Here is a 15,481-nt window from a genome sequence, read left to right on the forward strand (position 1 = left end):
TTCTCTGAGGTCCGTGGTCACTTTGTGTAAACGGACACACACACAATGAGCTCAAAAGTTCATTAGGAGACATTAAATAAAGTAAATAAATCCAACTGGGTAATTAAAAAGTAATAAAAATCTAACAAACTGAGTCATACGTTGTGGGCCAATTGAGAATTGCAATAACACATTTAAAATATGAAGACATGGCTAACAAACCAATAAGAATCAAACCACAAGCATTGTTTGATTTTAATAATTTCAAATCTAATATTTGGCCATTCTTGGTGGATTGCAGTTATATATACAGAACTAAATATACTGCACTGGATTAGGTTTTTTTTTAGGGGGCGTGGTTACATACGTCGCTTCACACGTCTGAAAGTCTGGTAACGTATATTTGTTGATTTGTTTTGTGTCTTGTTATTTTTTTTATTTGTTTCATGCAAAATACATATTTTTCACAATTTGTAAAACATACATACTACATACAGTGGTTTTTTTAAATCATATGTTACGTCATTTCCTATTGTGTTTTTAATCCTTTCGATCACATGAGCTGCGTTCATGTGACTGGTCACGTGGTCTCAGATCTAAAGTCGGCGCTGAGTGTTTTTTAGTTCAGACTGATAGCGGCCAAGCGGTACAAGAGCTTCGTCCTAATCCCCAACAAATTTGCTGCAGGTAAATGGTGATTATTCTGTTGTCACCGGCTTTTCTTTTATTCACAAAGATTATGGTTTTACAGTTAGCACTGGCTTAGTCAACTCAAGTCACGTTTAAATAAGCCAAAAGGGCTACTTTTAGCCCAGTTATTTTAATTAATATTTTTCAACGTAACCTAGCTGTACTTGCACGAATCTTTATTTCTTTGGTTATTATTTGATGAGGAATTATTTGGTAATTTATTTCTTTTGAAAGGAGACGACATATCCGAATGCTTATCACTATTTATTATTTATTATGGCAAAATAACAGCGATTCAATCTGAGAATAAGAAAAGCGACTGTTAAATGACAAATCGTGTAAGAAAAACGACACAAGAAATGAAATTGACATTTTTTCCGTGTTGTCTGGTGAGGTTAAATAACTGTTTTCATCTTACAGTAAACAAGTACCCATCAATGAGGAATGAGGAAATTGATTTGTCTCAAATCTAGTTGGCTAGTTGACATGTGGGGGCAAGATGAAATCTGCAGAGCCATATACATTGATGGTGATTCTAGCTCTTTGAATTGGTGTGCTGGCCCTTGCCCGGATCTGCATCAACGAAAAAATACTCTAGTGAGCTAGGTTTTACCTTCCTTATTTAGTGCATTAATTCAGATACACAACACCTTGATTAAGCATCTATATCCATGCGCAAGTAATCAGATAAGAAGTGAAAGGAGGCAAAGTCTAGTTGACGTGAACCATGATGTTGTCTTCCCTGTGTGGAAAACTGTGTGGTTTCAGTTACTGTATGACTGACTCACCCTGTCTGTAAAAGGCTCTCCATGCAAATACCGAAGTTTCTGAGAACGTTTGTAAGACAATAAGGCTACCCACATATGTGACACTGCTGCACGTAGGCTATGCAGCAAATCCTTTGAAGCTTTTGCTGATATATTTCAGTTTGTGTTTGTGGGTGGTACACCTCCAACTGAATCGTTGCTTGTGATAAACCCAAGCGTTGACATTTTTGTTGACTAATACAAGTGCACTACCACTGATTTTGTAACAACTGAGTGGAACCTTCAAATTTAAAATTATTAACTGTTTTCCTAAGTATTACAAATTCTCTTAGCGCAGCGGGAGTATATTTTTATACCATAACTGTGATAGCAGTGTAGCAGCACATTTCTCGAAGTCTAAACAAAGCATTCGTGTTATTTATAAAAGTGAAGGATCATACTGAGAAGGCAAATAAAAAAAAAAAAGTTACTTCCCTTTACACTGTCTTTGGTGAGGAATAAAGTAGTTCCACCCTGTGAGGTCTGCTTCAACAGTTTCTGATTTTAAATCACTGTAATGTATGTTTTTTGCTTTTTACAGCATATGCCTTTTCTGAAGGTGTTTTGACAGCATTCCATTGTTCCATGATGCGTCTGCTTGTAACAATTTTAATGGACCTTAAGTGGCTTTTTAATACTGAGCACAGGACTCGCTTCACATCATTAGTATCTCTAATGGCTTCTTGTGCTGAATGGTAAAAATTGAAGTGCCCTTCAAAGTGCACGCCAGGAATTTTTGATCGAGTTAAGTGTCCAGTGTGTGTAAAAACAGCAATGACAGGACATTGTGTATTACAAAGCATCTAGTTGAAAAATAAAATGAATTCTTGAAATGTAGTGGACTGTTGTGGTAGTGTGTGGCCACAATTAGTTTGACCACAAAAGGGGATGACTGAGCATAATAGTGGTACAACTGTAGCAGGAAGGTACCAATTTGTCACCTTAATAGAGAGTCGGATCTTTTAAAACTCCAGCAACAATTTATCGAACCTTAATACAGGTTTGCTACATATTTTCTTGTGAATCAGTACTTCCTCCAAGATTTTTTTTAATACACATTGCACTGTTCTTCGCATTCTGTTAAGTTCTGTCTGTCTGTGAGGCAGTGAATGTGTCTAAGTGAATAATAGTTCAAACGGTTGCGTGGATCACTTGTTGATAACTGAGAAAATATGAAGGATGTCACTAGTTAGTCAACATCAACTCCATCGTTAGTGTTGAATGTAATACAATTGAATGTTTTTCTTTTTTTTTTTAATTGGTCTTTTCAGGCAACATGTGGCAGGCAACCCTCCTCTTATTGGCTGCCAGCTTGTCACTTAGCTTGGCTAAACCCCATGTGCACCCATTGTCCACTGAGATGGTTGACTACATCAACAAGATCAACTCTACCTGGAAGGTGAGTGTGTTTTTGTTTTTTTTTCATGCTGGTTTCATGTCCTTTCACTGATGTGCTTCTCAACCGCAGGCTGCTCACAACTTTCACAACGTCGACTACAGTTATGTTAAGAAACTGTGCGGAACGTTTCTTATGGGACCCAAACTTCCTATAATGTAAGTGTCACATGTAGATGAGCTACGATTTTTGGGGGTATGTAAATTGTGCTTACATTTTACGTCGACCTGAACCTTCTCCTGTCTGCAGGGTTCAGTATGCTGACGTCCCCCAGTTGCCTAAGAATTTTGACTCCAGGGAGCAGTGGCCCAATTGCCCCACACTGAAGGAGATCAGAGACCAGGGCTCCTGCGGGTCCTGCTGGGTGAGGAACCCAAAACAGTGTTCATTTTATTTATTCAATATTAGTGCTTTCTAAAAGACTGCAAAGCAAATTCATCACTAAAGACTGGTGGTCGTCTCTTTCCAGGCTTTTGGTGCTGCAGAGGCCATATCGGACCGCGTGTGCATCCACAGCAATGCCAAGGTCAGCGTCGAGGTCTCGTCAGAGGATCTGCTGAGCTGTTGTGATGGTTGTGGCATGGGGTAAGATGATGGCAACTGTTTTTCTTTCCTTTTATTCATCTCAACAGCACCCACTCAGCTGGAGTGACCAGCTCTCAGCATGCAAAAAAACAAACAAAAAAACGCTCATATAGATACGTAAGATCTTTACACTAGAGGTCACCAACATAATGCATCAGGTAGCCATCATAACCACATGAGTTGTCCACAGGCCTGTCCTAAAAATAGCCATATTCTTATGGGATGGATGGATGTTGTAGAAATGATCATTTGGAAACGTGAACGCTGGTAGATAATTGTAGGAATCAAGTGTTGATTTTCATTCAGTATATTCTAAAAACATTTACATGGATCAGTGTCTTCATATTTATATCATTCATAAAAACAAAAATGTTCATTTGATAATCAAATGTAAATAATAGATGTTAACTGTAATGCACTTTACATTTTTAAACTGATCTCAAAGTGCACAATACAGGCAACAGGTCACAGAAAAGCAATGAAGTCAAACGACAGGTAAGTTGAACAACGCAATAAAAAGTGCTCAACAGATAACAACTCAACTTTATTGTTTTAGCACGAACAGGCATTGCTGCACACATGTGTTGTACATTTTGTGAATTCTGTAATAAACTAACAAACACGGTGAAAACAGGAAGTTAACACGATTCAGTAAACAAAACAATAACCACTAAATAGAAATTAAAAATAGCCAATAAAACCAAAACAAAATACTCTGCCGTCAGAGCAAAATCAGATCAAATCAGCCTACCGGACTGAAATGAAATGTTCATCAGTTTGATAGTCCTTGCACTAATCCATACCTAAGTAGCAGCTTTTAGATTAAAAAGTTATTGCCAGCACTTTAGCAGTGCCTTAGAGCAGTGGTTCCCAACCTTTTTTCAGTGATGTACCTGTAATTTTTTTCCCCCCAGCCAGGTACCTGCTAAACAGTGCAAATCATGTTTTTTTTTGGGGGGGGGGAATAGCAGAATCCTGTGCTTTTTGTGTCTTATATATCTTATATATAATCTACTTTGGAAGTAGATTTGTAGTGGAATCTGTAGGCTTTTTTTTTTTTTTTAATTCAGCAACTCCATGGGGATATACTGTCTTACAATCGGTTTTATTTCTGACAATGTGCATCGATACAAAACAAACTAAAAGGCATATAACATTTTGCAAAGGCTTAAACAATAAGTTGGTTCATTTTTCACTGTTTGGTCTTAATTTCAAAAGAAAATAAGCACCCTGTCTTATGATTACAAAGCCGTAGCTTTTTTTATACCTCCAAGAAACCCTGTTAGCCTCACATCCCTCTTGAAGTGCCTTCACATACCCCCATTCAAAAAAAACACTGCTTTAGGGCATTATACACTTAAGAGCACAAAAAAATGCATTTTTGTAAAACACTTTTGGTTAAATAAGCTTGGATTTGTCAACATTAAAAGTGATGCCTGCTTTTAGGTGCAACGGTGGCTACCCCTCAGCAGCCTGGGACTTCTGGACCAGTGAGGGACTGGTCTCTGGCGGCCTTTACAACTCGCACATCGGTGAGTGACGCGCACAAAAAAGAAGCCACCACGTGAGTTTAGCGCCATCTTCCTCTACACAGGTTGCCGACCATACACCATCGCGCCCTGTGAGCATCACGTCAACGGAAGCCGACCTCCCTGCACAGGGGAGGGCGGAGACACACCCAAATGCGTGGCCAAGTGTGAAGCCGGTTACTCGCCCAATTACGCGCAGGACAAGCATTACGGTAAGAAAAAATAACTGAGTGTAGTCTCCCCAAAAGCACAGTTCTTCATTTGGAGTTTTTGGTGTTTCTCAGGTAAAACGTCTTACAGCGTTTTGGCAGAGCCAGAGCAGATTCAGATGGAAATATATAAAAATGGTCCAGTAGAGGGCGCATTCAGAGTGTACTCAGATTTTGTTTTATACAAGTCTGGTAAGTGTATATTTCGAATGGCTGCACTGTAAAAACTCGTAAAAAATGCGTTTCTGAATTTGAATCTTGAACATGCTCTGCTGTGCTAGTCATGATTTTACCCCTTGTTCTTGTGTGCCAGGTGTGTATCAGCATGTGTCTGGCTCCATGCTGGGCGGGCACGCCATCAAGATACTCGGCTGGGGTGAGGAAGATGGTGTTCCCTACTGGCTCTGTGCCAACTCCTGGAACACTGACTGGGGCGATAATGGTGAGTGTACTTGGGTTCATTCCACAAACTCATGGCTTCATTTTTTTTTTTTGTCTGCTGACTTTTAGGATTCTTTAAAATCTTGCGTGGATCAAATCATTGTGGCATTGAGTCAGAGGTTGTAGCGGGTATTCCCAAGTAAACCCAAAGGTAAGCCTTCCAGTAACTCTTATTTGAATGTAGTTGAGATAGTAACCCCAGCATTTTTCTGTGCAGGTTTTTCAGTGTCCACTTTCAACGTGTTCTCACTAGAGGGCGACATACTCCACCTGACTGCACTGTGCCTATGCTTTTTATAGTTTTCGTTCATCACAAATCAATCCCACGGATCAGCCTTTTGAACAGTAGCAACATTTTCAAGTGACAATTTCATTTTTTTAATCAAGTGACAATTTTATTGTTTTTTTTTAAATGTCTACAAACACTGAACGTGCTTGAACACAATGTGTTCTTTATGTGCATGTCACTTTGTTTTAATGCATGTCTGACTTCCCCAGTCAGCAAATTAGATAGGCCAACCTCATATTGAATGTGTCTAAACGGTATGTCCTTACAACTTTTACATAGTCATTTTAATTTTCAGTGCCACTTTAAGCTGCTCGTGTGCTCATTGCAGTCCGTGTGTAAATGTCAAAAATTAGATGGATCTTTATTAGGAACAGATTCAAAACGTTTTAAATAACCACATTGAACAAAGTCTTGGCCTACAACTCTTAAGCTCTGAATTAAATTTTGCACATTGAACAAAGTCTTGGCCTACAACTCTTAATCTCTGAATTAAATTTTGATTTGTTCTCATTGGTTGTTTTCCCAATGGTAGATAAAATGCACTCGTAGCGCTTTTATTGACAACATATGGTGCTTAAAGCGCTTTGCAGTTTCGTGTTTACACATGTAGCCTATATGTCGCGACCAGAAAAACGCAAACAGGACTCACGAACACGCAAACAGGTCTCACGAACCCGGAGAGACCGCTCCAGGGCCTCCGCAGCACCTGAACCGAAAAACTCCCCAGGAACCACAGGGATGTCACGGAGAACCCGCTTTGAAGACTGGTTCATCGCGGATTGTGACAACCAAATCTGGCGGCGTGTCTGAACCATGTAAGACATTGCACGGCCGTGGTCCCTCGACATGAGAGCAAAGGCCTGCAGAGATGCTCCAACAAAAGACCGAACAGTATCAATATCACCTATCTGCACCGCAGCCTTGATGGCCAACAAAAAGTGAGACAGGGAGTTGCCGATACGAGCTGACCGTGCAGAAGCGTTATAGGCTCTCCTAAGGAGGTCATCCGCCAGCCGACATTGTGGGTTGGGGCAACGAAAGTTTCGCTTAAAAAGTTTGTCTGGGGACAAAATCAAGGGGGCCACATCCTCCTCCACGTCAGGCATCCGATCCAATCCAACGGTGGAAGCATCCTGCAATGCTGCAAGCGTCCGACCGTCCGACGGGAGCCGGGAAAAAGCCCCTGTATCGCCCCAACAAGATTGTAGAACGGCCATGTAATGCGGACACTGAGGGACAGTGAAGGCAGTAGGTCGCACAAGCTTGAAATAGTCATCCTCTGGACGGGACTGAGGTTTAGGGATGTCCAACTGAAGATGTTGCATGGCCTTCAACAAAATCGCTTTCATTGAACCTGGCGCATCCCTCATTCTGTGTGACGAGAACCTTCCAGGGAGAGGAAAAGCTGGCACTTTAGTACTGGAGGGAGCCTCAAACCCGGAACCACCAGATGACGCCAAGGTGGGCGAGGGGTGCCGATCTTGCAAAGCTGCTGACATCTCATCCAAATGAGAGCGTTGAAAACCAATCTCCATCTTCAAGGCCTTCCGCTTGAAGGGGGGAGCGGGGGATGAAAAAAGAGCCAACCGTCGTTTTGCACTCCCCTGGTAAACTGTGCCAGAAGTTCCCGTCACATCAACGGGAGGAAGCAGGGCATGACTTGGTGAGTCCAGGGACCCAGTGCTCGCGCGGAAGTCAACGCACGCAGAATAACGGCATCTTAAACAGGGCTCACTTCGGTCTTCTGAGGACACTTCTAGGGAGCCACAACCGGTGCACTGTACGGACTTGTTCATAGCCACAAACAAAGATGCCACGTGGCCTCGGTGTCAACCAAAAAATCAGTTAAAAATCTGGCAGGAGAGGTGGAAGCAGTGCACTGAAACCAGAGTGGGAACGAGAAGATCGAAGTCACCGCAATGTACCAGTACCGCACTAAAGGTAGGAGGAAGGCGTCAGCGAAATGGCTGTGGTGGTCTTTACGGCGTCACGGTTCACGTCACAAAGGAGTCTGTCACAAAAACAAAGCACCGGCAAACGAAATGAAGGGATGTCAAAGTTTCTTTATGCTGCTTTGTGTCAAAACGTGCAAAACTCAAAAGCTAAATACTGATGAAATGTTGACGAACTTTGTACGGGAAAACAAGCACCGTCACTTCAAAAAGATCATATTTCTGGTTCCAGAGCCGCAGGTGGATTTGAGTTGTTTGCGTGGGAAAACAAGCATCACTTTATCAAAGAGCACATTCTGGTTCTAGAGGTGGATTTTGTAGGTTAGGGTTCGTAAAAACGGTACTTTATTCCACATAATACTTTTTAAAGGGTTAGTGGCTGGAATTTCTATTAAAACTTAACAGTACAAGGTTTTAAACTTTTTTTTTTTTCCAGAACACGGAAATCGTGTTACTCACTCTTCTCATAGATTATATGGAATGTTAAAAGGAACAAGTCTTTATATTTGCAACAGTGCATTGACTTTTTTAAGGATCTGTTTAACGCAAGTGGACAACTAATCTCCTAGGAAACCTTTTTGAAAGAGGATAAATTCCCAATAATCACAGCAATTTAATGTTTGTTCTAAAAAGTACGGAGCAAACGGATTTGTGCATTTTTTCATACCCTGGCACCAGAGGGGCTCCGTAAAAAAGACAATTCTGCAAATTGTCTATTTTGTCATAAAAATGTCATTCACAAAGCCAAATTGTGAACAGTTTTGACATATATTCTAATTTATTAGGAGTCAGGGGGTTAGTGAAGTCTGTAACTAAATTATTTATTTTTGTTATTTTTGTATGATGTTAATGTTACACTTATATGTACTGTAATGTTTTTATTGTTTATTTTTCATCATTATGTTGACAGGATTTTTAAACCATTCTAAAGAGAAAGTGCGTACACAACAAACAAAAAATCATTACCGACAAAGAGGGCGGGGAAAAGCGCCATCCGGGGGTGGCGTTTGTTGGTATGCTTTGCATTCTTAACCTGGCTTGCTCAAAGAGTTTATTCGGCGGGACGTTGCGAATTACACTTGCATCCTTTCCCTTACATGCGCTGTGAAACGTGATTACACTATAGGGACACTTAATAGCTGAAAATGGGTGTGGAAAATAGCGATAGGAAAGAGCATCTCCATCCTTTAATAATTACTAATGCTCATTCATTATTTATAACATTGATTCTTTGTTCAAAGCTGCAAGTGTGATCCACTGTACACTTGTCACATTTTTCCCCATATTTAAATATATTGAAATATAAACCGTTGGAATTTGAACGTGCCGTCTATCTGTATGATTCTAGAAAGTTTGAATAACATTTATTTCGTCGTGTGCGCGTGAGGGAAACCGGTTTACTCAACGTGCATACAGTAGAGTGCTGTTTGTGGAAACGTGAGAGCCTTTAGTAACACATGCCCCAGGCTATTGTACTTCCGCCTTGTTGTCAGAATAAACACGCCCCTTAAGAGAATGGTACGCTCGTTTTGTGACAGCTTTTCTCTTTTTCTTCGTTTCTATGTTCGCAATTGGAATTGAAAATAAATTATTCAAATGGAAAGAAAGCTCTTAAAATAAAGGATATAACGTTTTAATCGGAAAACAACTTCATTGATAATACTTAATACGTTTGGAATTGGTTTAGGTGTCATTAGTGCACGTCGAGGACAGCCAGTGTAAAAAATCAAACGCTCCCATTGGGCGCTCAGTTGGAACTTGCTAGTTTCTCTGTGTCCAATGCTTAACGGTGAAGATGGACAACGCTGGCAGGATTCCTTGGATGAAATGTGGCTCTGCAATCTCTGTTTTTGTTGTCCTTCTGGCCGTTTGGTTCCGATCGCCAGACAATGAGGTACTGGGCGGCAGACTGGACACCGTTTTGTCGTCGCTGCTCCGCGCGGAGAGCAAAGTTGGAATGAATCAAGTCGCTCGACCGAAGGTGGCAATTGGTAAGCAAGCTGAGTTCGCTCCTGTCATTTCAGTTGAAACTTCATTAACGTCAAACTTAGTTCGTGACAGTTGGCTGTTGCTATTATCCCGACTGTTGCTTCAGTTTCTGACTACTCTTTTCAACTGAATCTGCCAACAATTCGTTTTTATTGATTTGTGTCTTTGCTTTGGAGGTAGGCAGTGCTTTTAAAGGAGGAACCTGGTTTAAACTATGGGACAACAATAAATAAATAAACTAACAAACAAATAAATAAAACGTGTCCGAACCTAGCGTTTTGTTTAATAAGATGAAGTGGTACTTGAAGAAATGCAGCATCACTTTTTGAGACAGCTGGACCGTTTGTTTCAGTCAGACGCCTCTTTGTCTAGGCTTTGTTAGCTACACATGCATTAAAATATTTACACAGTGGTGCTAAAATGTGCATTATGGATGAGGCAGTCGGCCGCTGTGGCCTTTTTCTCCAGACAATAGTAATTTGCTGTATCGGCAAGGCCAGCGACAAATGTCGCTAAATTCTCCCTCCGTGATTAAATTGCTAAAGGTTAAATCTTGTCATCACACCCAAAACCTCAGGCATTTAATGCATATTGGTGTCTGTAAATATTGTCACGTTCTTATCTGGCACACCCAACCTTTGCCCACTTACAGCCACATGGTCAAACTTCTGTTACATCACGCATGACGATCAAATGACGCTACTACGTGGCATCAGATGTGCAGCGTGTGTTTCTTCTTATTTATTGTACTTCTCCTAGTGCTGAGTTTTTAAGCGCTGAATTATAATCATCGCCATCATATTTTGCAGACTTTGCGTATTCATTTAACTGCTTCTCCTCTTGTAGGTTTTGGAGGCTGCGTGGACCTTCTTGTAGATGGTGTGTCGCTTCTCAATAAAATTGGCATCGTGCCTGCCAACCATCCCCTCCATCATGACTACATCGAAAATGCTGAGCAACTCTCTCAGAGCTTTGCCTACTTCTTTGCCCCCGGCGCCGCAGCAGAGTAAGCATTTATTGAAAACTGCTTCTGTGAAGCTAACGTAAATACTTGGTCTATCAATTTTCATTGGTGTCCCTTACAGGCGCTTCATGCTGAACGAGACGCTCTTCGGCGAGCTGGTGGAGGCGTCCCGTGACCTCCCTGGAAACAGATGGTCGGTGGGAGGCAACGCCCCTGTCATGGCCGGCCGCATGGCCACCGAGGGATGTGATGTGTTGCTTGGAGGAAGCTTTAGCCCAGACTTTATAGATGTCCTATCACAGCATATTACTGGTATTGACCTGCACAGAACACAACCCGATGCCACTAAGATGCTCTTCAAGTATTGTTCATTGTGGTTTTAATGCTTTTATTGCAACATTGTCCCCATAAGCCATTATCTGTATCTCCAGTTGCAGGCAATATTGTAGAGGAGCCAGACATTCATCTCATCCTGGAGTATCCATCTGGTGCAAAGTGGGGGCAGTATTCCTCCCGGAGAGCTAACAGGTATGTCTCAGCTGATAGTAAGCGCTGATATTGAAATTGATCTTTTATTGGTGTGCAGGTACATTGTCCACAGTGATGACCATAACCCATATCTGGCATCCATGGAGGAATTTTCCCAAAAACTCAGAAATTTTAATCCAGACCTTCTCGTCGTGGGCGGTTTACAAATGATGGACAACTTTCCATTCCAGTCAGGTAATGTGAAATGAATGGAGACATTTGGTTGACATGCATTCATTGTGTGGCCGCCTGCTTCTAACTGTAGCTACTCTTTTACCTCAGGTGAACGTGCTGCTCTGCTCTCCCGTCTTTCTGAAGTGCTGGCCACCTCCTCTCCTACGCTCGGTGTCCATTTTGAGATGGCTAGTTTTGTAGAAGAGAGCATCATGGAAGACCTGCTTCATTATGTCATCCCTCAAGTATGTCAAAAGGAACATTTCTGATTAGTATTACTTCTGTGGAATAGGAATTAAGCAATGTTATCCGTCTCAAAAGGCAGGTTTTGGCAAAGGTTTGGCAAGGAGAGTTTTGGCAAATTATGTGCACTAATGCTAATCACAAATACTAATGGTTTGCATTGGCGAATTTTGTTGTTTAAAAATTCTTACATATAGAAGATAATAATGTGCTCTCACCAGCTCACTTTCAACCATAGAAAATAAAGGAGAAAAATAAATACTTGGCTATTTGATAGAGTAATCAATAGGATAATCATTTTCAAAAAATAATTTGATAGTGACAGCCCTCACACACAAACAGATGGCACCAGCGTTTTTTTTCCCTCACATTTGTTGACAGTGTGATCTTTGCGGAGCTCTGCTCCCCTTTGAGTGACATTGCAGTTGTCATTGTAACACAGCTTAAATAATAAAATGTAAGGACGGAGGATCATAAAAACAGCTGTCAAAATGTTTTTGGTCACTCAGGCGGACTCTTTAGGAATGAACGAACAGGAGCTTCCCAACCTGTTGAGCCTCCTCAAAGGCTCCACCATCACGGTGCTGTCTGACCCCAACCCTCGCGTCGCTACTGTGCTGGACCAGATGAGAGAGGTCTACCGCATGGTTAACCAGCGCCACAAAGACGCCGTCGCTCAAGGTGACGACTCCCAAGCTTGGGGCAAGCCCCTGACCCGCCTCCACGTGCACACGTTAGCCTTCCAAGCCATGATCGTGACCCGGGGCTCCCAGTGGAAGAACACCATGTCGGCCACCGCCAAGGCCTCGCTCACGGCCAACCGCCACGTGTGCGGCTCAAACGACATCGATCCCAGCAAGGCCAGGCTCATCATGGACGACTCGTTCTCCGTCAGCCGGCGGGAGGGCAGCCAGCGCATCCCCCTGCAGGAGAGCCGGCCCGTCAGCTGCTGGGAAGAGGACGACTATGAGATCTGCGTGGCGCCCGTGCTGGTATGCACCGAGGTGTACCAGACCGCAGGTGGTGGAGACAACATCTCCGCTGCTGGCCTGGTGCTGCAGATCTAAAAAGGCCATATTAGGACAACCATCATCCTGGTGTGATGCAAAACACAGGCACTGACTCTACTCCCTTTCAGGTTAGTAATAATAACCAGGTGGACCACTCACATAAGTGATAGAAGTTAAAAAGTAACAGACTATATGGTAGAGTTTTGGCTCTTTCCTTTCTAGACCTTTTCAGGAAGCGCTCACTGAATGTGTGCTTTGAGTTTTATCCTCTCAAATGAGAAAATGTGCATTTCCAGGTCCTCTTTCCATTTTTAATTGTTTGGTCTTTGAAGATCACGGCATCAGTCTCTCTTTTCTAAAGTCTGGGTTCAAATCTGGGATTTTTCTTTGTCTGATTTCACCAGCTTCTGCCCAGATTTCCCCAAAACTTGTTTTAAATGGATCCTAAAATGCCCATAGGTGTGAATGTGAATTTGTGTTTGTATCTGCCCTGTGATTGGCTGATGATGAGACCAGGGTGCACCCCACCTCTTGACAGAAGTCAGATGGGATGAACCCCACCCTTCACCTGCAACCCTCCTGAGGATAAGCAGACAAGAGAAAAAGTTGATAGATAGGTGCCTTTCTTGCTGAATTTTGTATCTTTCTCTTAACTTCTACTCAATATTCTGCCATCCTTGCTGAGTTCTGAACATTAAATTAAAACCACAACGATGAGCCATATGTAGCACCTTGAGCCCGATAGAGATCATCAGACTATTAGTTGGGGAAGGGAATCTTGCCTTGGACTAGGTTACTGTTTACATTCAAGCTGCACTTCCTCCATTATGCAGTAAAACCCATGCAGAACAGTTTGTCTTCTCCTTACAATATCTTAATTGCTTCAACACAAGCATTTATCTGTCTTTGCCCACACAATTGCTTTTAACACAAAGGGGCAGGAGCGATGAGTGTCACACTGTTAAATTGCAGAATACGATTACCATACAATGGTGCCTCTCTTGGGCTCTGATGTTGCCACAGAAAGTTGTTTCTCTTCACCATCCGCTTCTTTCAGCACAGAAGGACTTTTACAGTCAGTGTAGAAAATGTTTATAGTATTACGTATTTGACTAAATTTGATTATGCAAAAAAGTACCAATTTGTTTGTTGTTCTAAACTCCTTTGTATGAATGTGTTAAATTCATATGTATTTCATATTCAATGTGTTAAAAATCAAACAATAGCGCCGATTGTCTTATAGTGCAGTTCATCAACAACCAATTCCACACAATGAACTAAATCGGATAATATGTCCATCCCTACTTTCCAGTAAAAGTACATGGAATAAAAATGAGCCAAGCTGATTCGTCCTATCCCAATCGGAAAGCCACACCTGTGTAATTTCTCTCATATCATTGGATATTGTGAGCCATTGATTGAAACTTTATATGATCCCACTATATGTGAATACATGCCATGGAAGTGAGCAACCGAATAGCTTTTGTCTGATAGACCGACGATTACAATTTTTAGCATGAAAAAATGGCGGATCGACGATGGCGGAAGGGGGGGCGATGCACCGATGACTGACAGACCTGCAAAAAAAAAATGTAAGATGCCCACTACTGCCCTTTTGTGTGTGCTGTTTTGTTTTAATAATGACAAAAAACATGTTGAAGAATGCCACTGTAAATGCTGGATTGACTATCATTTACCATCCTGCTACTTTTAGTTTTACATGTTAGTTGTCGTTCTGGCGCACGTCTCTCTCTCTGGACCAAATAAGCTATAAGGACTGCCTCCACCAACATTCCAATGCACATGTCCCTCTTCACCTCTACACTTTGTTCTTTTATCATTTCCATCTTCTATTTTCCATGTTACAATGCGACAGGTGTGAGTTTAAGACAAAATAAGCTACCTTGATTTTTTTTTTTTGTTTTTCTTGTTATTCTGATCTGATGCTGTGGTGGGAATTTATGCTGGAGCTAAATGAGCCTTTTTTATTCATAGTGAAAGGGGATTTGGGTGGAAATGTGTGCATACAGTTTTGGGAGGACAATTCTAACAGATCATGTTTAACAGTTTTTTTAAGCAGAAAATCAGCATGAATTCATACCGATGTAACTGCAAGCATATCACTGCAAGTGATTTGTAACATATGAGCAGATTAAATGTGATTACATGCTGCACACAGCAGTCAATGTCTTTTTTGTGCTCAGTGCTTTCCCACATGTATAACATGTTTTATGTTAAAAGGGAATATTTAACCCAGTTATGTCCCCATTCAGTGGTTTCACGTAACCAAGTAGTCCCAGACATGATCCATGCTTTAACTTTGAATGCTTCCGTGTGCACCTCTTGTCTGGTCAACATACAAAATATTTGCCTTTTAAATCAGTTAGGCAGATCGGTGTATTGTCAGTGATGAGTGAAGCTTGTGAAGCACTTGTAATTTTCTTTGACTCCTCTCGATAGAAATCTTAGTTCAAAGAGACAGAGGAGATTTTTCCACTGACCTTGTTTATTTTTAAACCAAAAGCACCATCTAGAGCAGTGGTTCTCAACCTTTTTTCAGTGATGTACCCCCTGCGAAATGTTTCCAGCCACGTACCCCTGAACCAGTGCAAAGCATTTTAGGGTTAAAAAAAAAGTTAAAACATGCCATCAGTGTCAGAAAAGCCTTCAACTTAAAATTGTCCTCTTTTGGGACAC

At 41.6% G+C, this 15,481-nt stretch overlaps 2 protein-coding genes across 2 annotated transcripts; both read left to right on the forward strand.

The window, feature by feature from the left end:
• Positions 1–511: 511 nt before the first annotated feature.
• ctsba (cathepsin Ba) lies at positions 512–6,384 on the forward strand. The gene is made up of 11 exons (XM_088412970.1): positions 512–666; positions 2,747–2,874; positions 2,944–3,029; positions 3,121–3,235; positions 3,341–3,456; positions 4,903–4,988; positions 5,051–5,197; positions 5,270–5,386; positions 5,508–5,636; positions 5,705–5,786; positions 5,853–6,384. The coding sequence occupies exons 2-10, from the start codon at positions 2,752–2,754 to the stop codon at positions 5,776–5,778; spliced, it is 993 nt and encodes a 330-aa protein (XP_088269096.1). The 5' UTR covers positions 512–666; positions 2,747–2,751; the 3' UTR covers positions 5,779–5,786; positions 5,853–6,384.
• A 3,238-nt stretch (positions 6,385–9,622) lies between these two features.
• Positions 9,623–14,958, forward strand: adpgk2 (ADP-dependent glucokinase 2). Its single transcript, XM_088414149.1, has 7 exons — positions 9,623–9,867; positions 10,712–10,871; positions 10,951–11,141; positions 11,261–11,357; positions 11,416–11,552; positions 11,640–11,776; positions 12,284–14,958. Exons 1-7 carry the CDS (start codon positions 9,672–9,674, stop codon positions 12,839–12,841), a joined length of 1,476 nt encoding a protein of 491 aa, XP_088270275.1. The 5' UTR covers positions 9,623–9,671; the 3' UTR covers positions 12,842–14,958.
• Positions 14,959–15,481: the final 523 nt, after the last annotated feature.

This window comes from Hippichthys cyanospilos, chromosome 4 (assembly GCF_059441005.1).
Source record: "Hippichthys cyanospilos isolate Australia breed blue-spotted pipefish chromosome 4, RoL_Hcya_1.0, whole genome shotgun sequence".
In the NCBI taxonomy this organism is placed as follows: domain Eukaryota; kingdom Metazoa; phylum Chordata; class Actinopteri; order Syngnathiformes; family Syngnathidae; genus Hippichthys; species Hippichthys cyanospilos.